The 24169-nt window shown below is 42.2% G+C and overlaps 1 protein-coding gene across 1 annotated transcript; it reads right to left on the reverse strand.

The window, feature by feature from the left end:
- Positions 1-222: 222 nt before the first annotated feature.
- TRMT61A (tRNA methyltransferase 61A) lies at positions 223-23787 on the reverse strand. Its single transcript, XM_082318764.1, has 4 exons — positions 23717-23787; positions 20615-20979; positions 10834-11100; positions 223-1586 (listed from the first exon to the last, which is right to left on the reverse strand). The coding sequence occupies exons 2-4, from the start codon at positions 20943-20945 to the stop codon at positions 1258-1260; spliced, it is 927 nt and encodes a 308-aa protein (XP_082174890.1). The 5' UTR covers positions 20946-20979; positions 23717-23787; the 3' UTR covers positions 223-1257.
- Between the last annotated feature and the right edge of the window lie 382 nt (positions 23788-24169).

Consider the following 24169-nt stretch of genomic DNA (forward strand, 5'->3'; position numbering starts at 1 on the left):
TTTATGAATGGTTATTTTTCTTACACGGCAATCAATATATTCAGGTGCCGAATGCAAGGCACAGCTAAACGCTTCCAGAGACAGTACTAGTGGCTGGAATAAAAATATTTGTGATTTCAATTAAAAAAAAAAAAAAAAGAAAAAGAAAGAAGGAACTTTATAAATTTGCATAATTATTTTAATCTGTAAATACAAAATTTAATCCAGCATTCAAATAATTCATCACACCCACCAGCTTTGTATGGCAGACCAAAGAGTAAATGGTCTGAAAACTTAATTAATAAAGCTGGTTGAGCATTTTACTAAGTTTGCATTGTTGTTGCAATTTGGAGACAGAAATCCTGCCAAAAGCAATCTGTCATTCAACCGCAGGAAGATAGTACACCATAATGCACATAAAACACCAAATAAACGGAACCTCAGCCACACTGCTTACAAAGAGGTGTTCAGCTAATATTAACCAGCTGTTCAGTGAATTTTCACAGTGGATTCATCAACTATGAAAGTGGATGATCTATTAGAAGACTACGGTATGAATCCAGGTCCAAATTTCTGCTATGAATTGATGAGCACAATATACTATTTTAAATCAAATCCAACAATTAGCACACTTCTTTGACCTCTGTGTAATCTAAATGACTTGCAGATGCCAGCCTGGAATGGAGTGAGAGGTTGTGTTCCTGAGCACTGCCAAAAATCCTCTGTGCAGCCGAACACTATTCCAAGGAAACGCTAATTCTGTGATCAGTTGTGCTGGCAACCCTATGACCTCGCAGCTTTCGTATCTAAAATGAAGCAAGTAGGCACTTGCACATTCCTAAGAGCAACGCAGACACTAGAGAAGTTAAAAAAAAACGTGTCTAGTGGTGCTAGAAAAAAATAAAAGCCTAAACCTGGGAAAGTAGTTCAGAAAACAGGAGGAAAAAATCCAGCTTATTTGCAAATAGTGTGCTGTTTGTTTTGCTTTCTTATTGGGAGAGATCTTTATTCTGCACATTCCAGTGAATGGCCATTCGCTATTAATTTATCTTCTTTTTGACGGCAAGTGGAGCACGATTCCAGAGTTTCCACATTCCCTTGATGCTGCTCTGGTTAATGCTTGTGTGCTATTTAAACAAAGCATATTCCAACCAAATCTGACTATATATGGAATTCCCTGACAAGTAGAAATTTGGATGCCCTACAAAAAAGAACCATGAAAACAGAATACACACACAAACATACAAAACTCTCCAAACTGCACAAACTCAACACGTACTAAAACAGGCTCTTGGTGGCAAAGGTCAGGTATCCAGTGTGACCGACCATCTCCCTCAGTGGCACGCCGCTTTTGAACTGCACAGTTCCTTGCTGCAGATTAGCGCACAGGCTACCTTGGTTTGATGGGTTGCTGCTGTCAAAGCCAGGGCTAGAATTATCCTCAGCTGCTTTTCCAAGGTCAGGGATTTGCAAGCTAATTGTTCTTACATTGTACACTCGGAGCAGAATTTCCAAAGTGTTAATCTCTGTAAAACCATATTCTTCCATCGCTAGGCAGGTTCTTTGGACTTGTTCGATGCAGGGGGAGAAAGAGCAGATGCGGCCACCTGCAAAATGAGACAGGGAGTGGAAAAGAGAGCAAAAACCAAAACGAAGCACTTTTTATCTTTTTTTCAAATTCTCCCAGAGGCACATCGAATTACTAATATACAGACAAAGGGAAAACATTCTTTAAGAAAATCTCCATGAGGCAACTATGCATGTTTAAAGTGCACAAAATCAAACATGGGTGACTCTACATGATGCTTCAGAGCCTTTAAAAATTGCAACGGTAAATTCATTCATCTTCCAAATCCAGTGTTGCCCACCACATTTGTTCACAGTAAAACCGTTAAAGTTGATCCCTTTAGAGCAGCAACTCTTTTGGAATCGCTATCCACTACTCTGGACTGAGGCACCAAACTGAAGTTGGCACCTACACAAAGCCAGAAGTCATTCTCCACACGCTGTACAGAGTTGCCTTCATTAGAATATAAGCGTGTGCGCACACACACTCTGACAAAAGTGGCTGTGTTTATTTGAGAACGATGGTATGCGTGTACAGAATAAAGTAATCTCTCCAGGCCATAGATGGAGTGCTGTTAAGGCTTTACCCTTTTAGTCAAGCTGACTAGCGTGTCTCCTGAGCATTAAAGTTTACTGGATATCGCATTGGGCAGTTTTACAGCAAATGCTTCAAAACTCTAGGATAGGACTTTCAAGTCATAAACTAACACTTGTCTCCTTGTCTGTGCACAGTTCAGATTTTGGATTCTAAATGCAGAGTATTAATAGGCCCCCTACAACTTTCTGCGTGCTACAATGTCACCTTAACAGCTGAGAATAGAATGATTCAGATTTACTCTGAAAAGCCACAGCCAAATCAGATCAAAGAATTATAAGGACACTGTCTGCCATAAAGCCAGGGCATGTGCTTTCACCCAGGACACAGCGTCCCACAAGGCAACTGCCCTTCCTGAAAAGCTTTTGTGCTGGGGGAAGGAACGCTGGGCAAGGCAGCTTCAGCTATTGTTTTACTTATTACAATTAGATGAAAATGCTTGCTGACCTGATTTGCATTCCTTCCCAGCCCTCTCCCAGGCTCATCCAGTCAAGCCTTCCAACACCAGTTGTCTAAGTAGTTAAAGAACCCGTGCAAGTGAGAGCAAAGCATCTTGCTAAAAATAGAGGCTATACTGGGACTACGTGAAGCCTGCTTTATCTCAAACTCCCCTTTTTTTTCCTTTTTCGTTTCTAAAGTCACATCTCTAAAAAAAGAAAGCATCAGGTCTGAAAGCGTCACTGTAGCACTCTAGTTACTGTGCAGCAACGATGTGCTGGGTACTGACTGGGGAAGAAGACTTTCCATGACCATTAATCCACCATACGCTAAGTAGGATTTAATTTTAGTCCTGAAATAAAGTCCCCACAGCCAGGGGTTCTTATCGTGCATCTTCAGAACAAAGTACCCTGGACAAGTAATTCCCTGGAGTGACAATTAAAAAACAAATCTAATAATCACCTGCAAAATTAATGCTGGTATGTGTCATTATTAACTAACTCTGTTGATGCTGATTTAATTGCACAGCCAGTCCACTAGCTCCCATGAAATTAGATTTATATGTTCATCGGGATGGCCAGGGCTACCAAAATGATTCTGAATCAGACAGCTAATCTTTTCTGGCCAAAGCAGTACACACTTCTACCATGTTTGTAGATGTAAAAGAGAAAAGCTCGGGAAGAAATTCCTGTTACATAATTAGAAAGCTACCATGATGCACATATGTTATAAAGAAAGATGTTATATCCTTGTTGTGTAGGGAACTGAACAAATGTCTAACTTAGCTAAATGTCAGTTCACAATAACTCTTTGTCTGCAAAGCAAGAATTTGCAGAGAGACCAGAGACTTACTACTATTTCATTCAGGCTTTTTGTTTTTGGTGGTTTACATTGCAATAAAAAAGGGAAACATATTTACATTTACAATAAGTCTTATTTATTCTGACTACAAGGGTTTCAAGATATGTTTAGGCTTTCATATTCACATGCTCTAGATTTACAGTCAAAAACGAAGAAGCCTGCACACAGCTGTTGCCATACAAGCTGCAGAGCCGCCCACGGTTCTTGTCAAGCCTTCAATTAAAGGCAGAGCTCCCTTCATTTTGCCTCGGGATGGTCAACTGAGCATAGCATGTCAGCCCCAAACTCGGTGATGATTTATCAGACTGCCTCCTTGCAAAGCGGACTGCTTGGGGAAGTCGGGTTACAGAAAATAGGCTTTCAAGCCGCTTGGCAGGGAACAAAGTTCTTGCTTGCAACAGCTAATATCCAGAGGGGAAGCGCAAAAAATAATGTTACTTTACTTACTGCACTGCTGGAAGCTTCTCAGGTATGAATAGTAAGAAACCAGCGTAATAGCTGGTATTCCATATAACTGAGAACATCCAGTGGGTTTTAGTATTCTGCCAATTTCATTTTTTCCCTTTCATAACTATTGTTCTGGTTATTATTAAACATCCTTCCCAAATAAATACACCTACAAATAGCTTAGAAGCAAAACCACCAAGCATCTGTCTTTATGGATCCTAACAAGTGGGAGAGGGGTCTCCTCTGCTTTTTCCTGTACGCACCACCGAGCAGGCCGGATTTGACTTGCAGGCTGGACTTGTTTGATTAAGCAGACATTAAAAGAAAACTGGAAAGCCACAATTAGCAGAAGGCTGGAATGCAAAAATGAAATTGCAGTTCCAGACTGCGAGAGGCTGTCTAAAATAGAAAGATTTGGGAAGCTTCAATTGCCATGGTGTGTTTAGACCAGCAAAAAAAGTGGACTCTGAGCAGCAGAAAAGCAGCACGCAGAAGGACATGCTCATCTGTTCTAGGAGCAGAGAGGCCGTCATCTTCAACAGACCCGATGCTTCTGAATTCTCTGCACTGTGGGCTGCCCTCTGTACCCCCGCCGGATTACCAGCTAGGCAACACCCTTTCTGTCACAATCACCAAACAGATATAAATCTAGATTTCAGCATTCACAATTCTCAGATTCTTTATGAGTCCTCTTGTCCTTTAGACATCAAGAGGCATTTACGGCTTAAAGGACTTGAATATGCATTGCTTTGTCTTGCCATGCCAAGGATTCCTTAGTGAATGAAGAAAAGACACGTACTCCCTCCCTCTCCGCTCCTGGGGCACACTGCTCTGTCTGAGGATCACAAAGGGGTGGCCTAGACTACAGAGCAGTGAAAACAACTGAAAGGAAACTTTTTAGTACAAACTGAGTTTGTGTTCTTTCAGAGCTCTCCTTTTAGGAAAGCTACCATTCCTAAATTTGGTTAATGAGATCTGTGTGTCATCATAAATTGATATAGTAATTATCTGAGATTAATCCTGTTCACATTGGGAAGCTGTGTGAGCTTTTTGATCTGAAGAGCTGTCTAAAAATGTGTTTATTCATGTATAATGCATCTGACAAGTGCTACAGTTGAGGAGAAGAGAATAATGAGACTGTATGAAAGACTTAATTTTTTTTCTACCTTCAGTTTTACAGGGGGTGAGTTAGTTTGAAACATTTAATGGAGAGGTTAAATCTCCCGAAGCCGTAGGCTGGAACAAGCCCACACAGTCCTGGCAGTCATTGTAACCAGCAACAGGGTCGAGAGGATATGAAAATTGAAGTACAATTCAGACTGGAATGATTAGAGAGCTTAAGGGAAGGGGGAAATAAAAGAGACGATTTGCATCCACATAGCACTGTAAATTTTAACAGACAGTATCTGATTAGTGATAAAGGGACACACCCTTGCATCGTTACAAGAGGTCAGTGCCTTGAAAGTTGCTCCTCCTTCAAGAGCAGCTCCTGGTACGTTCCTGTGCAACTCCAACAAACAATTTTGTTTCTGTCTGAGCAAGGACTAATACCTCTACCAGTTCTATCTAGCTAAGAACTGCATTAGGTTTCAAGTATGGAAAATCTGGCAGTGCTACCCAATTGACAAGAACTCCAGTGCATGCTTATAATACAGAAAACGTGTCTAAGTTATGTGCTCTCACTTCTGTAGGTTACAGTATGCGTCACAAGTGCTCTGACAGGTTTTTTCATCATCCCAATGTTATTCAGAAGATGCAAAAAGAAGATATGTAGTGCAGCACCATTAAGTTCCAGGGAAAAGGGCCTGTAATTTTAGAAATGATTCTGTGATGCAAAGAATACAACACAGCATTTTTATCTCTGGTAAAAGAACACAGCTCTGGGTTTTGGGACTTCAGTGCGCTGTCGTAATTGGAAGATTACGTTACAAAGATCTCATGGAAGAAAAAAATCGCACAGGCATTATCATTATGTAGGGGCGAGGCAGGAGAGTCACTGAGCAGCATCACCGTGGCATTTACTCTGTGCTAGTAGGACACTAAAAATATTGCCTCTGTAAAAGGGGACAGAACGTCCTTTTAAGTGAGTGTGCTCGTGGGCGATTTGATGTAGCTTCCCTGACAAGTGAAATTAGAGGATTCGGCTGTTGGAAGAAATTAAAGGATGTTTCTTGATTCAGAAAAGAAAATTTTCTCCAAATCACTTGCCAGCTCATTAATAGGAGCTTGATGTGATTTTTCTGCAAATGTGACCTTAACCTCTACATTTGTAGGTGCATCCTTCAAAAGGAAGTTATTCCTGCTCATTATTATGGGCTGGCAAAAGCATGCAACAAGGAAATTAAAACATCAGTTGGCTCCAAATTGGGGAAGAAAACCTAACAGCTTCCTTTAAGGATCCTTTCATCCCAAACTAGTTCCTACAGACTCTGTAAAGGCCAATAGCTTTGGCCAGCCTTCCACAGCATGGATGACGATACAGGAATCCTGTTTGACTCTTGACACACAAGAGGCTCACTGTTACTTCAGGCCAGGCCCATCGTGTGCACCTGACCTACCAATCCCTGAGAGACCGGAGCTAGGACAATGCCCTCCAGCAAGATACAACTACTGGGACTAGCTCAGCAAACAGCCAGTGCCTGGGAACCAGATGAAGCTGCTTTGTGGGTTAGCACCCAGTCCTAGATCCTAGCGGGACAGCTTTGCACTAGACCAGATGGCCCCTCAATGTTGAGAAGATATGCTTCAATTTAAGTTAGGTTGTGGATCTTTAACCTCACCTTGAGTTAATTCTCCTTTGAATCAAAGCTGGTACCACACTAGCAAAGGCTGATGCCGACATTTTAGCAAGCACTTATTGCTTCATCCATTCACTCCAAAACAATCTCCTCGGGACATGAGAAGCGTTGATACCAACTTGAGTACCACCTGCATGGGTGGAGGACAACAGCACGCTAGACTGTCAGGCTCCACTTCCTGCCCTAACACATTCCCTGTGCGTTCTTGAGGTAGCCCGAGCCCACACAACATCAGCCTTGATGTCACTGCCCTCTTCTCAGAGTGATTCAGCCGGGGGTACTCCCTACCCAGATACCACAGGGGTGAGACTTGTGGCCAGGGATTTCAGCTGCTCCTCAAAGCCACACCTGGGTGGTTTAAAAACAGGACTATGAATAACCTCTGGGGCTCAAGAAAAATAGCCAGTGAGACTTTCTACATGGACATGGTACTCCCTGAAAGCTCAGGGGAGGAGGGAGGCAAGCCCAAATGAAAATTGAAACTAGCTAAACCAGGCAATGCCTTACCTGCACCACAGGCTACTGGGAGGATGAGATATTATTTATGCTCTTATACAGCATCTGTATAACCAAACCTGGCAGGTTAGGACAACAATCAATGGCTACGCTAAGGGGAAAAAATGCAAACAAAACCTGTTTTAAGTCCACTGTGTATAAACGAAACAAATATAAGACTTTGGAAATGAAAACCAACTACTACTACAAAGAGCAGAGAACTGCTGAAGGGCTTCTGTGATGGCAGGATATGCAGAGGCCCAAACAGGAGATGTTCAGAGGGAACTTTCCCTGCAGAGTTTTGGGGGGAGACCTGACAGCACCATGTTACCTGATTCAGGTGATATCTCAGGGATCACAATTTGACAAACTCATCATTTAGGTGCTTTATGATGCTCAAGAGGGAGTGGCAAGGCTGAATTTAGGAGTAAAATCTTTAAAAGAAAGAAAGGAAATAAAAGAGGGGTGGTTTTGATAATTTTGTGACTCACACTGTTAATTTAAACACCACCAAGGACCGATTTATAATGTAAGAGGCCAATCCAATGTAATATATGGCTGTATTTTTCCATCTCCCTACCTGAAAATTTAAAATCTGTATGAAAATTATTGTACAAATGGGTTTCTACATCATCTTCCACAGCCTTGGAAGAAATAGACAATATTTATGAGAGTAGAGTAGGTGGGTGCAGAATTATATTCAAAGCACTACAGTATTCAGCTGTGAGATGACTGTGAGTCAAAAGTTTCAGGGCATTTAAGAACTGTAGAATATTGAGGATATTTTTGTTACCTCACAATTTTTTCATTTGCTTCATATTTTAAAATTTAGCCTGAAGGGGTTAACAGCAACTTTGTAAAAACCACCAAGGTCAGATATTGGGAACAGCAGCTATGACTATGGAAAAGCATTAATCAGCAGATGCTGCAAAAGAAAAACAGTGCAGGTCTGGAAATGAAAGCAAGTTCTGCAGTGCAGCAGTGCCCAAGAGATATTACAAGCAGCATTTCTGCTGAAAGTGTGGCTGGTGAAATCAGCACAGAAGGATGCAGCTGAGATGCAAGCCTTAATGTCGGCAGAGCACATCACCGGGGAACAAGAACCTTCTAGTCACAAACCTACTGTGCCATTTTATTCTTTTAGCTCTTCAGAGGTTGGCAGTGCTTTAAATGGGAGGCCAAGCTACTCTAAGTAGTGTATTTACAGCATACTGCAAGGCATAACATGAGTGATAAATGTACTCTGTGAAGAGGATCATTAACACTCAGCCTACTAGGAGCTGCAACTATTCAGGATCTTGAGCTTAAGTAGGAGAGATAACATTGATTTGATAAGGTTTTGTTAAGGTTAAAAACTCTCTCTTACATACTGTCTCAGCTGAACACTCTATAATGAATATTGTGGTTTTAAAGAGGAGCTAGCTGATGCTATATATTGAATTTCCTTAGCTCTGATTTCATTCAAAGTACCTTAAGACTTTAGGGAATAAATTACCACTGTCTGGCAGTACAGCTGTGATATTTGCACGGCACATCACAATAAAACCCACAGTGTGAATGGTTTACATGTGACCCTGTCCAGATGTGAGAGAGAGGGCGTGGAGGGAAAAGAGTGGAACAACTCATTTTCTCCAGTGATGCTTTATCACTATACTAACCCTTGGAACGGCAGTGAACAACAGCAGTATGGGCACAGACTGTTCTTACTGCAGAAGAGCTTTAACTATTTGAAAACAAAACAAAGGAGCACTATAAAATTATCTGCCTGCGGTAAGGAAAGGGAAGCAGTTACAGATACTCTTCTATCATATTTTAGATTTTACAGCAGTAAAAAGAACCCACAACAAAACTACCCACATGATTTGGAATAAAACAGAAATGTGTGTAAGTTTGTACCTCTTACTACTGCAATCAATTATATTTTATATGAAAAAGAAACCCAGCTTTTGTTTATATGCAAAATAAAAAAAAATGCTCCTGGCTCAGTCAGGTACTACTAAATCAAAAGATGAGCCTTAGACCAAGACCAGATCTCAGACACTGGTGGCTGTTTGCAGCAAAAACTGCAGCAAGTATAACCAACTTTGCCTTTTGACTGGTACATAAAGTGCATGATACCACTTCACAAACAGAAAAATGTGGGATTTTGAAGTATTATTTATATTGCCTAAGCAGATGTAACCTTGTAGAATAGCACAGCTCAGCAAAGTATAGCCAGATGGTATGGCCAGTCTGGGACTGTAATACCTTTTCTAGGATTTCAAATGCTGGAGTGACACAAGGATTCAAAAGTTGGAACTGTTCAAGCAGCTCTGCTTAGTATTCTAAACATGCACCACTTAAATAATTCAAATTGGACTGCGCAATGCAGCGCCTTCTAAGCTGGGAAGTCAGCTGAGTGTTGTGCTCACTAGATTAGATAATTTGAGCATGGGAAGGGCATCGTACAGTGCAGTGAAAATTATTTTTTTCCCAGGACACACGGGAAAGCAGCTACAAATTGAGCTGTAACCCTTGCAGGTACAGAGTGCTAACGAGTCTCTCTTTATGTATTCACTTTTTAAAGAAAGCATGTGTTACACTGGTATCAGAAAGCTTTCTAGAAAATTTTCAGTAGCAGCTGAGGTAGCCTAACAGCTGGGTCTGTCCTGACTGAGCAAGGTAATGCACATTCAGTGACCTTTAGGAACAAGCTTAAATCCTGTGGTTTCAAGAAGACTTAGCAATTCACTTAAAGTCAGGCCTGTGATCACATATTTTAACAAAGAACTGGGCCTCGGCACATAATCAAGTTTTACTAAACTCCTGGCCCAGTATGGGCACTGTTCAACTCTCCACGCTTTCTTGATTAGAAAAGTCACTTTTGTAGATGAAAGTGATCTGGCACAAGTTAGTTCAGATCCACACTAGTATAGTTACACTAGTATAACATTAATTAGGGGAAAACTTATTCCAGGATAAAAGAATGATTTATTCACTGAAGCTTATTTTTCAATAGGGAAAAGATTTATAATAAACTGATGAAATCCATCCAATACCTCAACAGCAGTTCTCACTTGCTGTCACAATCCCGGAATAACTGGCATAAGCTAGAACAGCCTTTATATTCTGTTCCCACTGCAACTAACGGCAAACTTCTCATTAGCTCCAACAGCAGAGATTTAAGGCAGAAATTGGCAAGGATATTTAAGTATAACCACATTTTCTTTAACATTATTGATGGGGTGCTCTGTTAAATAGGTCCAAATCTGCAGTGATTGATGTGAAGTGTGTCTGAACACCTTTTATACAAACACCTTTCCACTGAATTGCCTAAGAAATTTGCTTTCAGCATTTATTGTTACTGCTGCTTCCCACACACCTCAGATCTAGCAAGATACACTTGACAAAGGTTCAAAGGGTTTTTTTATAAACTGCCCATGCTAATTGTAGCAGCTAGCACAGGCCTGTAAGAAAAAGTTGTTCTTCTCCTTTCAAATCTTCCACTGTAAATTGAAGACCTCTTTTGAAGGTTTTTCAGCCTTAAAAATGCCTAGAGACTTTGACATTTGAGAACAGTCATCACACAATGGAAGCAGATCTAGCGTATGGCTCAAAGGCAGAGATGTGTGCATGCACAGTACTTCCTGAACAGAAAGAGATAAGCGCAGTTACCTTCAGCTTTTAACGCTGACTTTGCATGTCCTATGGCTTCCCATGGAGACGGAATATCTAGGAACACGGCATCTGCAATGTTTGAGACACCAAACCCATTTTTGCAGACATCCTGGTTGGTCACCGTGACCAGATGCTCCACCCCATGCTCCCGAAACTCCTCCCTGGCCTTCTCGGCCCTCTGTTGGTGGAACTCCACTGTGTACAAGTGCCCTGTGGGAGCTACTGTCCTGATGAGAGCGTGGGAGAGGGATCCGCTGCCCGTACCTAGAAAAGACAAAGAACTCATGAAATGCTTTTTAACAGTGCTAAACATTAGAACAAAGGTCTTCTCCATTAGTCCTGCTGCTTGGAACACTTACTCAACACCCAAATGAACAGAAACCATTAGTTAAACTACTGAAAGAGAACAGTCCTTCACAAGGAGAGAGGGACTAAATGACCTAGGAAACAGTCTTCAGGGTCCTTAAAGCATTAATTAAAAATCTGGCAAACTCAGGACCTGTCCTATCTCCCTGGAGTAGACAAATAATGCCAAGGGTCAGCTATAGCTCTAACAAGTGCCACAAGAGAACAGAAGGAAGTAAATGCGACAGGAAAAATTCAGGGAAATTAACCAGAGAGTTTTTCTCAAAGTGCCAGACTCTTGTAGGGTGAAAAGAGACGAAGGCAAATTTTAAGATATTTTCAAAACCTTACACTTCATTAACACAAAGAAAAGATGTTGGCAAGGCTCCAAGCTTGAAAATCCTGTTGACATCCACGCAAACAAATGGCCTTCAGGATATGGAATCTGTTTGCCCAGGCCTCTTAAGAGAGACTGGCCATCCTCAGCTCCCACTGGAATCATCCAAAACGAAGTCCTCTCGCCTCCTTGCAGTCACACTGACCAAACGACCTGATTTCGCAGGTGGCTTACAGACATACACGCCTACACAATCTTAAGGAAATCTAATGAGATCCATCACATACCTGAAATTGTACGTAAGTGGAATTACCATGTGCAACCAGGGACTAACTATTAAGACACAGATTTTTTTCTTTGTTTTAGTTTGATAATTTAGGAGACTTATTTTTCATGATCCAGTGGCATATTAAATAGATGAATGACTAATAACCAACGTTTTCACTGAAGAAAACACCCATATACCAATTCACATTGCAAATTACTCACTCAAGTGGCATTTAACAGAATAACCCCCCAAACTCAAAACCCCACTGCAACCCCAAATTATCTGTGTTTATTGATTTATAATTCTGTACTTGGAACACATTTCTCCTGTAGAAAGAAAATCTATTTCTGGCTATCTTCAATGACTGTTCAGGCTAAATTTCAGCCTGAAGCAAGTTCTTTCAACTAACATAAATCTTTAAAAAACTTATAAAGGACAGAACCTGAAGTATAGCAGTGGTGGAGAAAGCTCAGAAACTAGTAGAAAGGAAATTAATTAGGGGACACAGGGGCTGGTACAGCTGCTTAATTGGAGCAATACAGGAGCGTACAGCAAGTCAAAGTTTACTGACGGATCCAAGGTTCTTGCCCTCTGCTCGCATAAGGGGAGAAACCTTGTCGTGGCACCGTATTTAATCCGACAGCTCTGAAAGGGGAGCCATTCAGACCGTAAACAGAGCTCAGGGCCCATGTTTGCCACCCAATCAACCAACTGCACCGCGGAGTCTGCACCGCTCCTCTGCTTCCCCCTGAGAGGGCTCTGACCCCAAGGGGCAGACTAGCACCCTCCCCCCAGCTTTAATGGGGCTGGTTAGTCGGGGAGGGAGGACCTACAGGTTTTAGCACTGGCCTCAGAGAGGTCCAAGGCAAGAGAGAAACTGTGACACACATTTATTTAAAGTAAAAATCCATGCATCCATGCCAGCATTAAAATAAAGCAAACAAAAGGCAAAAGATGCGCACACATGGAAATATATCTGATCATGGCACCTGTAGGCTCTAAATGTCAACATAAACTCTTCCCTGGTCAAAAGGAGTAATGGTAGCACAGTAGCCATGTGGTTGTAAAAACTCGATATATGTGCATAGCAAAGAAATAGCATTTCATTGATTTTTTTTTTTAAATGACAAGAGCAGGGAGCTATTGTTCACAGGATGCTAAAATGACTGAAATTCTGCCTTTACATTTCATGCCAGAAGGCAGGATTGCACAACTGAGAACTTTTGCAAACTGGTGGAATTTAATTATTTTACCTCTCAAATGGGTAACGCTGCACGCTTTCCGCATCTTTCTCTGCTAATCTAAAGGAGTGAACAGAAGGCCTGTCAGCACAGCTGGGCTGTAAGCAGAAGAGAGAGGCAGCTTGTGCATGTATCCCAGTTTCCTTGTTCATATTCTTTTACATTTTTAATCACTTTCCTTTTAAATCTGCTCTTAAAAACACCACAGAAGATACTGTTTGTCCCCTTCCTAGGAAAACCCATTAAGATTTTTTGGCTTATTTTCTGATACTCTTTTTTTATTCACAACCACTCCAAGCCAAACCCTGAACTAAACCCAGCATGTTGGAAGTCACCACTTGCAGGCGCATTACAGACTGAGCTTTTGTTAAACAAGGTTGCCAGGAATTATTTATTGTTGGCTGGCTACCACAAACATGAGAATCATACATATGTATCGCATTTTAACATCCCAAATTCTATCACGCTAACATCATTAATGAGGGTATTTCTGAAGATGCTGCCCGCCTTCTCTGTGACAACACTCTCAGAACTGCAGGAAACAAAGAACAAGATGGTTATCTTGGTTACACCATTGTAAAATCTCTCCTTGAAGAGATGACAGATTCTGAACCCAGTCCTGTGAAACGATGATGACCCTCAACTCTCTTGTGCCTGATGGTTCAGCACGCTTGATGAAGAATACAAGGGTCTGGCAGTTCAGCATGAGTCCATGCTCAACACAACCCCTAAAGCCCAACCAGCACTGTCTACAGACAGTTTACAACCCTGTGTTTCTCTGATGTTGTAGAAGGGGAAATGAATGCTTATATTCACCTTCTCTCCTGCAAATCAGCAACATTCAAGTCCTCCTGCTACCTTCTCTATTCCTTTTCAATTTCTCTCTGTCCTTATTTCAAAATTGCCACTGAAAAAAAGCAGAATTCAGCAAAATGTGACTCAAAGAGTCTTAGGCACCAGTTTGGAATAAGTTCTAGCCAGGATCGGGTTTGCTTGGGAAATGAAAGGCATCCTTAGATCATACAGAATCAGTCAGGGAAGCAGCAAAACAGAAGAGGCACTACTGAAACATGAACTAGAATGCCACCAACCCTGACGTATCGTAGCTGAATTACCTGCATACAAACAAACCAAAAACCTGAATGCCCCAAATTAATATTTTGTACCAGAAGCATCAAGTTAAGAACTGTATGGACTTCAATAGATTTTCATTCTCATCTAGGTGCAGTGAAATGCCTATGTTCCTGATTTGGCCTAGAAAGCAGAAGATAAGACAATTTCTAGAACAAATACAGTTTATAATTTTTACACCAGGATGCTTGCTTTTCTGACAGCTTGCACTATAAATTGCCTTAGAAACTGTTTGCTCTCTACTACAGGACAATGCCCATTAAACTAGAGCGTATTAATCATGACTGGACTCTACAGAAGTAAAACGATGATAACTCAAACTGTACTGAAGACATTCTTAACCCCACAGTTGCTGTTCTAGAGCTCACGTAGGTGAGCACTTAGGTCATTGCTAATGCCTTTGGAAAATATGATGCTCTTCTACATTGACTATTCTGTGATCTTAATCATCTTAGTCAAAAAGCAGACATCTGCATTGCAGGCATTTAATGAGACACCACAGGGTCCCCAATATGCCATACTCAAAGCTCAAAAGCTGAAGAGGAGGCACCGTGTAGGGGATCAGCATGTAAATTAGGAAAGTGGCCCATCTCAGTCCAAAGGCATGAATTAAGATCCTGTGTTAAAACCACATGAGATAGGTGGCTAACGGCCCTGCAGACCAATGTAGTATCCTTCCCTTCTTGGGCTCAAGCACACTCTGTTCTTCTCTGATACATTTAAGCTCAGGGGAGTGTTTCTGCCCTCTCCTAAGACAAGGAAAACACTGCAGTTTTAGAAGGATTTCAATCCTAACAAGCGGACACCTGGATGAAACACTCTAGCTCAGCACCTACTGATAGTTTCTTCTGATTTGTAGACAAGAAAGTATTGATCAGATGAACTCCCCGATCATTCCCCTGACCTCAAACAGATCTGTTCTTCTCACTCTCTGCTTATTCAAGTGACAGCTTTTCCACAAAGAAGCCTCCACGCACCTCAGCCATCTTGAGACAATGTTCATGTTAACATCGTTCCTCACCTTTTCAAAGCTGCAGTGGACAACATCTGAGCTGTTCAAAAAGAACACGTGCTATTTCAACGCTGTCAAGAGAAACATGAGTCTTACCACAGCATCTAGCATAGTACTTGACTGGTAACTGAATAAGAGTACATTTTTACACTGTTTTCTGTTCAATCTAGTTTTCTTATTGCAAAGGGTATTTGTCTAACCTCCACTACATTTCCTCATTGCAGGCTATCGCTTGGCTTGTCTTCCCTAAAAATTTCTCATCGTGGGTGCTTCTTTTTAAAAAAGGAACTACAAATTGTGCTTTAGGACCTATAGATGTTTACAGCAGTGCATAAGCAAACACATTTTGGAATAAAGCTGAAGAAGCCCTTAAGTGCATACATAGGTTCATATTGCTTGAAAACAGGAAAAGTGAAAAGTATGCAGAGTATTATTTAATACTGGGTCAATACAATGTCTAGTAATATTTTAATAGAACTGAAGTTTCTCCTGCAAAATTTGGCTACCTAAGATATTCTAAAATGAGTAAATACAACAAAACAACGACAGTGTTGCTGTATTTGTCTCCTAGCTACACCACTTAGACCTAAAAAATAATGAGACAGGTCATGAGTCAGCCATGAGAACGGAAGGAGCCTCAAAACAAAAGGAAAATTAATCTTTAGACAGAGCAAACAACTGCACAGCTAGTATCTGTCAAGAAACACTGAACAGAGGAAGACCGGTCACTGTATATGACAAGTTTATGTAGCAGGAGAATCATTAATAATTTTTAGCAAATAAATGAAGAGATATTAAGCATTTGATGGAAACTAACCCAAAGATCTTACGGTGAAGACAGTCAAGGGCACAAATCATGGTGGCAGAGGTAAGACACAGCAAGAGCAGGGACAGAGAGAGGGAGGAGGAGAGGGGGGGAAAGAATTTCAAGGAGATGAGCTGGCAGCTGAAAGAGGAAACAGCACATCAAGAAGTTCCCTTTACAGAAGATTAGCTCTTTCTCCTGCCTATCTGTTGCGGACACCACGCTGAAACAGGCACTTTAGGCAGCAGGCTGGAGGTCAGAGGGGGCCACTGCTCGCTGACCAGACTGAGGACTTGGGGGAAGGATAGTAGGGAAGTTTTCAAGGCTGGCACTGCCTACAAAAGGAATGGGAATGTGAAGACTGAAAAGAATTTTTCCTTAGAGATTCAAGAGTTGGAGTTCTTTAGGGAGGGATCTTCTGCAGAACAGACATAATATTGTTAAGTTCAGAGCTGCATGAGAAACGCACATGGTGGTCAAGTGAAATGATAAGATGAAAGTGAGTCCAGAAAGTCTGGAAACAAACGCTGTAGGGTATGAACAGCATTCCTCATCAGCTGCAGGTCAGCCACAAGTCTGAATACAATAGAGTGACGCCTCATGCGGCCACAGTTTTGGTTCAGTTCTTTGGTATGTCAACAGAATACTATGCTCTCCGACATTTGTACTGATGAGGCCTTTCTTATACTTCAAAAGGTGCTACAAAAGGATCGGGTTTTTTAATTCTTCTCTCACTCTAACCTGAACAGCTGCTAAGAGGTAGATAAGGGAGACATTATAAAACATAGACTTAATTAGTATGAGCACGTTCCAAAATCAAATTAATACTTACAAACTTTGGTCTGTAGTTTACACTAAAGATAGAGCTGCAAACAGTTTGCATACACTTATGCCACAAAAATTGTAAAGACATGAGCGGTATTTGTCAAAAAGTCTATAAGCACTTCAGAAGAGTCATAAGCATACAGTGGACTTGCCGGGACTCCACAATAAACTATTAATAATTTATTAAGTATCCATTAATCATTAAGTCCTCATTATTTTTTTATGAGTGTACTCTTAACAAAAACTATACCCAGGCTGTGAGTTTGAAAATTTCATAATTGTTTTTGAGAAGCTCTAGTGTAAGGCTGGCTGGCAGCTCTCATTACTCCTCCACAGAGAAACCATGAGGAGCCAGAATACTGTTCTCAGTCTTCAGAAATCCAGTCTGTGGGCTCAGAAACCCATTGCTGTGTGGCAATGAACAGGGTTTAGCAATTTTTAATTTGGGATTTAGCTGAAGGGAAACAAAAAATCCAATTAACATTTTTGCTCATGTGAGTCTGATTTTGCTGAATGCTGAAGGATCAGTGGGATGGTGGTTAGAATACTTTTGGCTAAATTACATTTTGTCTAAATACTATGCTCCATCGAAGCCAAAATATTTCTGAGATTTATCAGATTAAATGAGGTTTCACAGTGCTGTACTGCATTCCCTGAGTAATTCTGGGGGTTAGGACAGACACTTGTTTAGGTCTCACCAGGGAGAGAGCACAGTAAAAAAGCCTCAATACGTGGGGACTGGAAAGGAAAACAAAAAAAAGGGTTCCACACACTTTTGTTTGGAAAAAATATCTGCAAGGTTTCATATTGGTTCCAACGTAGTATAAAAATAAATGTAAAAAACTCAAAATCTGTTGTCAAATGGAGTTCTTATACTACAGGTAGCTGTAATTACTGGACTGAAAATAGCCTTGCCTGGGAAGTTGACATCAAGATTAGTTTTGTAGTGTGGTGACACAAAGAAAACAGATTCAGCTTATTCCTTTATCTAGACAGTGGCTGCACATGCCATGAACGCAAATGGGATCAGAGTTACCTGACGAGAATTAAAGTTTCACACTACCAGGCCACCCGCAGCAGGTATTTTAGCAGCTATCCTTTAATTCTGGGAAGATCGAGTTGTTAAAGACTGTATCAGAGTGGGGAATTCCTCAGACCAGGGACCAATGCTTTCAAGAGATCTTAGCTCCAGTGACGGTGCTAACAGTTTTTAAATCTCAACATACCGTTATAAATTAGAAATTAGCAGAAGACAGAAAAAGGATCGTATTCCTACACCTCCGTCATGAAACATCAGGCAGATGCCGAGTTCCCTTATAGCCTCAATAGAGTATGTTTGGATCATTTTAGTTATGCATGTGCTGCTGACAAGCTTCCTCTTTATGTATTTATTAAAGATGATTAAAAATAGTAAAAACTGTATTAATATGTTCATATAATTTATGACAAATCATGACTAATCAATTTAAACTGCATAATTCAAGTGATATAAAATTAAGCCTCCTGGTTATTCTACTGAATTTTTATAAGCACACACAAAAGATAATTTATACTCGTATTCACAGCATTACAACATGACACAGAGGGTATTTCATCTTACTTTATCGATCCTTTCTTCATACAGTTGTGTAGACTAATCCACAATTCTGCTTGCTTACACTGGGTGAATGCAGGTCACCCTTCCACGGTCTCATTAGTAAAGACAAGAGGAAAAGAGCCTGGCCTCTTTACAGTGCCGCTTTGCCAGTCTGTACAGCAACTATGTGTATCAGTTCAATTTCAAATGATAAAAAAGACAGACCTCCACGCTAATTAATGCTCAAAATACACCTAAAACCAGCACCTGCAGGAAGCAGATTCAAATGTCATTACTAGACCAGATTTCCTGTCTTGTTTCTATTAATCGCCATTGGGCTGGTTCTGTCTAGGCCACACAAGGTTAATCTAGAACTAATGATTTTGGATCACTGGATACTGTCTAATTTAGGATGGCACCAAAGTAGGTTACATCATCATGCTGGAGGCTCCAGTTGTCAATACCTGTAAAATTTTTAATTCAAATCACTGCTTCTGGTGAGTTGCAAGCAAATTTGCAGTAAGATCTCTTGCTTCAAGGTTAACCAGATGAATTGGATGCAATACTCTTTCTATCTTGCTTCGTGAACAGTGAATCTTTCAAGCAATACAAGCACAACTATAGCAGTGTAACTGTTCACTTTTCCTGGAAAGCTGAAGTTAAAACACTTTAACAGCATAGGCATTAAAATAAACCTGGGGACAGTTTCCCATTAGCAGAAAGGATTGTTTGTGGCTATGACTTTTGACTCATAACATTTTTTGGAATGTGGATAGGTTATCTCATCAAGTGTTTCCATTTCTTAGTTGTTCAGATAAATGAGCTTTTAAACGTTTTCATCCTCTCTAGGCACCTTTGACATTACTGAAAACATTTTATGTGCAGCTCTGTACTTTAACATTCACCTATTCCAAGTGAGGCAGGACATGGAGCAATTCAAATCTCCTCCACCCTGAATGATTTTCTGTGTTTATTCTTCCCATCCTGTTTAAACATAGCAGGGAGGGGAAGAGGTGAAGAGCTGCCCAATGAACAATACTGCTACTTCCCATGACAACCCTAAAAATGCCTAATTGTCCTACAAACCAAATTATAAACTCGTAAGACCAACCTTTTTAGCAGTACCAAAGGCTTCTGCATATGGCTTTGCCTGTTCCAAGCGCTGCTGTACAGCAACCAGCTCCATATACCACCTGTTTCTTAATGGGTGCAACTGGATGCAGAGATAAGTGGTATTTCAGTTGTGTTGGAATGTGGTCGTTATGCCTGAAAAGCTGCCCAAAATTGTGCTTGGGTGGGAACAGGGAATGTTAAATGCAAGAAAATGCACTGCAGCACAACCTCGTCATGCTGATCCTTTGCCACATCTATGCTTGAGAGGGAAGTGTATGAAACTGCTTCATAAAATGAATCAAAGGAAACAGCCAGAAAAAACAAGGACAAACTACCTCGGTTCATATTTTTCCAGACTACAGAGAAGCAATCATATCAAGCAAGCCTCATACTGCCTGCAGTAACAAAAGTCATGAAGGCATTATTATAAACTGTATTTAACCAGGAAAATATCTATTAATATAAAATTTCACTCCTTACTTGCAAATTAAGCAAAATCATGGAATCTGCATTAAATTAAACCACATTTAGAAACAAAACACAGCCCTGCGATGAACACAGCATCCATTGTATTATACAGCGACAGCGGTTTTGCATGCAATTGCAATGCTACAAGTGGATCACACTTAGGAAGATGAAATATATGTACTTACATGGTATCACATTCTAGAAATACTGCTAATTTATTTCTGTTATTAGTTCAACACTCTATCATCAGAGTCTCTTTCACTGGTTTATCTCAACTATGTTCTCTCAAACTGCAAATTCAATGCCTGAATTTTCATTCAAAGCACGTATTTAGAATTATTTTTTAAGTACTTAACGACAGTTTCAGAAAAGGGAAAGACAAATGTTTATATATTTATTTTAAGAAGATGAACTAATCAAACACATACTCAAAGTTATACCCGTACATGAGGCCAGCATACTGAAGTAACGTTATGTGTTGAAGAAACAGCAGCTGATAACATGTGCACATGAAATAGAATTACTCAATGTGTAGGCTGGGAAAAATTATATCACAACGGAAAAAAAAGAGACTTTTTGCAAAATGTAAAGATAAGCCTGTTTTTTCATACAAGTGTTGGTGTTAGTTCTTAATAAAGGATTTCAACATATCATTACCTGATTCGCATACTATGGAGCCTGGTTTCAGTTCTAACATCATGGTGATTATAGAGATGTCAGTGGAATACAGAATCTGTGTCCTATGTGGAAGATTCATGGTCCACAGTTCTGGAGTGGGATGAAGAATAAACACCCATCCTCCTTTACTGCAGGTCACTTTGGAGCCATACTTCTTGCCGATGAGGTCTGTGGAATGCCTGATGACCCCATACTTGGTCTGAGTTACAGTGCCATGCTGGACTTTCACGGGAAACATGGATTCATGGCCCAAAAACACAATAGCTGTGTCGCCATCCTTTATTGTGTCTCCATATTCAACAAAACTCATCGTGACAGTCTTGTAGTTGGCTGATGGTTGTCAACTAGAAGAGAATAAATATGTCAAGAGAGTTTTGCAGGATCACGATGGAGCTGAAGCTACAGACATAAAACGAAGTAATTTTCTTTTTCCAATACAGAACAAAACCACGCTGTGCAAATAAGATGTTAGCAAGAGAACTCCGTGAAGTTCAGGGACCTCCCCCTTGCTGCACTCCTGATCCAATTAAAATCAACGGAAAGATCCCACAGATTTTAATATAACCAGTATTTTTCCCATTTTATGGTGCATTCTAAAGAAAATTTAGGAAATACATTGTAATTTACTCAGCCTGCTACTACTGAGAAACTTGCCAGGTAGTTATCAATTTCAGCACTCTGTTCAATTCCAGTTCACAAGCTCTCAGAGTATGGTGTTAAGTAGTAACTTTTATTTCCACCTGCTGGCTTACCCCTTGGTGATGTACAACATAAGACAACTGTTACTTGCCTGGATATCAATCACAAGTTATTAGGACCACTAACAAAAGTTTATTTGGAAGTTTTCCAAATGAAGGTTTAGAGATGGGATAAAGGTAGTATCTGCATTAATTTATGCATAAATTTGACTAACTACAAGGAAAAAATAATATTGTGGCCTTTAATTTGCCATTGGGGGTGCAAAGTAATTGTCTGGGAAGTGATCTGTGCTGCAACTAAATGCAAACAACCATTTGCAAGCTAATGCAAACAGTTGTATCACTTTAGCCCTATGGTGTCAGAGCGGTTCAGAGAATTACAATTAAATTTTGTTGTCTTTGAGAAGACAATCTAGAAATTAGAACGCAGCTTACAATGAAACCTGGCATTGCCCTTCAGATAAGGCAGCTAACTATCTAAGCTGCAGGTTGATCAGTTAGTGGAATTGTTTAATGAAGTAATGGTGATCCCAAAGTTAGAAATTAAAGCCTATGACAGAAGGCTTTGAAAATCAGATTTCTGGTACTTCTTCCATGAGAGAATTAAAAGCAGCGTTACTTCTAGTTTCAGAATAACGATTTGATTCCAGTGCTTTTGTATTGAATGTGTAAGAGCTTGGTCCAACTTCATCATTTTCATTAAAAACTTTTAGTTCTCAAATTCTAGTCTGTTTTTGTTGACCAAAACTTGTTGTAGTTCAATTTGCTGTTAAGCAGCTAGATTTAGCATTTTTCCGCTGCAGTCACTGAGACGGATAAACAGATGTGCTTGTGGGCAAAACTTCCAAAGCTTATGACATGCTTATTGCATAAGGTATTCAGATGCCAAAGCAGAATAGGCCTGTCTGGACATATGGTGAAATAGTAAGAAGGGCATCCCGCGAATTCAGAAATGTATACATACTGGACTTTGTCAGAGAGTACAAATGCTTAAGCGTGTTTTATACCTTGCACCTTCTGATTTTATTCATATTTTAATCTTTCATAAATGACACTTGTAGTTCTCATTCTAGATACTCTTAATGCAAGGCCAGTTTTCAGCTCTTCGTTAGAAAAGTACCATTTGAAAGGAGCTCAACTGTACTCCACTTCTTTCACAGTATTTAGACTGTAGTTACACCCATGTGCAAAAGCAACATTCCTGCAGCATGTCTGCAAGGACATGGAGAGAATTATTCTCCCTGTGATTACACAAACTGGCTTCCAGTTTCGTTGCCGTCCCGTGAGTCAGTACACTTACCACAGCTAATTGTCGCAACAGTGTACACTGACATCCCAAGTGACAAATCTCTCAGGCTCAGATCTCACCTGGCACGTTATATTCATACACTTGGGGTAAATTTGGGGTCTGCGAGGAGTTTGGTAGTTTCTTTGTCTCCCCCTATGGCAGGGAGCACAAACGCTCATTTTCATTCATTCATTTTCAACCATTTCCCATTCCCATGAGGCAGGGCCTCATGCACTGTTGTTGCACTTCTCTCCTTGACTCTCTGGGGAGCACGCAGATGTCTTGGTACAGCGCAGCTCTTGCCACACGGTGCTGTGGGGCGGGAGTGGAAGGGCAGGCGAGGCAGTGCCTTCTGGCAAGGGGTCAGGACTTTTCTAGGGGCTTGCCATGACTGCAGCGACCTACGCTCAATAACCCAGGCGACCCCTTGCAGCCTCACAAATTAAACCACTGAAATGATTCTGGGTTCCCTTCAACCAAAACCCTGATACACCTCTCCCTCTCCTGACCGGCTTCCACACAGGCTGCCTCTTCCCGCTCGCAGAACCCTGGCTGCTTGACAGGGCAGCAGGGGGACCCTCCCGAGGAGGAGGAGGAGGGGGAGGCAGGCCTAAGTCTCCCAGATCCCGGGCAGTCCGGGCCCCCCGGTAACACGACGGCTGGTGAATCCGCCAACGGGCCCCCCGCCCTCCCCGCGGGCCGCTTCTCCCCGCGCCCCCTCGGCTGCAGCCCGCCCCCGTGCCCTGAGGGCGGTAACGCGGATCCCCCGCCCTGGGAGCGCATGAGGCCGTCGCAGCGGAGCCGGGAACGTAATGGCTGCTCCGGAGCCGAGTCCAGAGTTGATTGATTTAATTCGGTATTTGCTGAGGGAGGGTTAAAAGCGCAGTCCAGGCAGGGAAAGGGGGAGCCCGCCGGCGGGGTGAGAGGAGGGATTAGCCTGCAAGACAGCAGCATTAACCCGTGACGGGCCCGGGCGGCGGCTCCACATGGAAGCGGGAGCGCCCTCGCCCAGCCTCGTCCCAGGGCCCCCGCCGCTCCTCAGGGCCTCGCGTCCCCCCAGCAGCCACCAGCTCTCCCCATCCCCAGAGCCGTTACCTTCCGGGGCTGAGCCCCGCCAGCAGGCCCGGCCCGGCCCGGCTCTCCTCACACGTGGTGCCCGCCCAGCGCCTCCTTCCGCCCCGGTCGCAGGCTGCTGACGCTCCCGCCTCCCCGCCGCCTCCGCCCCCGCCAGCCCTGCCTGGAGCCGGGGAGACGCCGCCGCCCGTGCCCGGCGCGGTCAGCCCCGGCTCCCGCCGCCCGGCCCCCTCAGCCCCCGCCGCCCGCAGCCCGATCGAGGCGCCCGTCCCCTCAGCCCGCCGCTGCCCGACCCAGCCTCACGTCCTCTCAGCGCGCCTCGCTGGCTCCCTGAGGAGCGGGGACGGTCACCGACCGCCCTCGGCAGCCCTGCGGGCACCCCCTCGCCGAGCCGAGCGGGGTGGCCCTGCCTCGGCGAGGGGCGGCGGCCCCAGCCGGCCGGGAGGGCGCGGAGGGGCAGCCGCGGTTCGCCGC

This window comes from Platalea leucorodia, assembly GCF_965183815.1.
Source record: "Platalea leucorodia genome assembly, chromosome: 7".
Classification (NCBI taxonomy): domain Eukaryota; kingdom Metazoa; phylum Chordata; class Aves; order Pelecaniformes; family Threskiornithidae; genus Platalea; species Platalea leucorodia.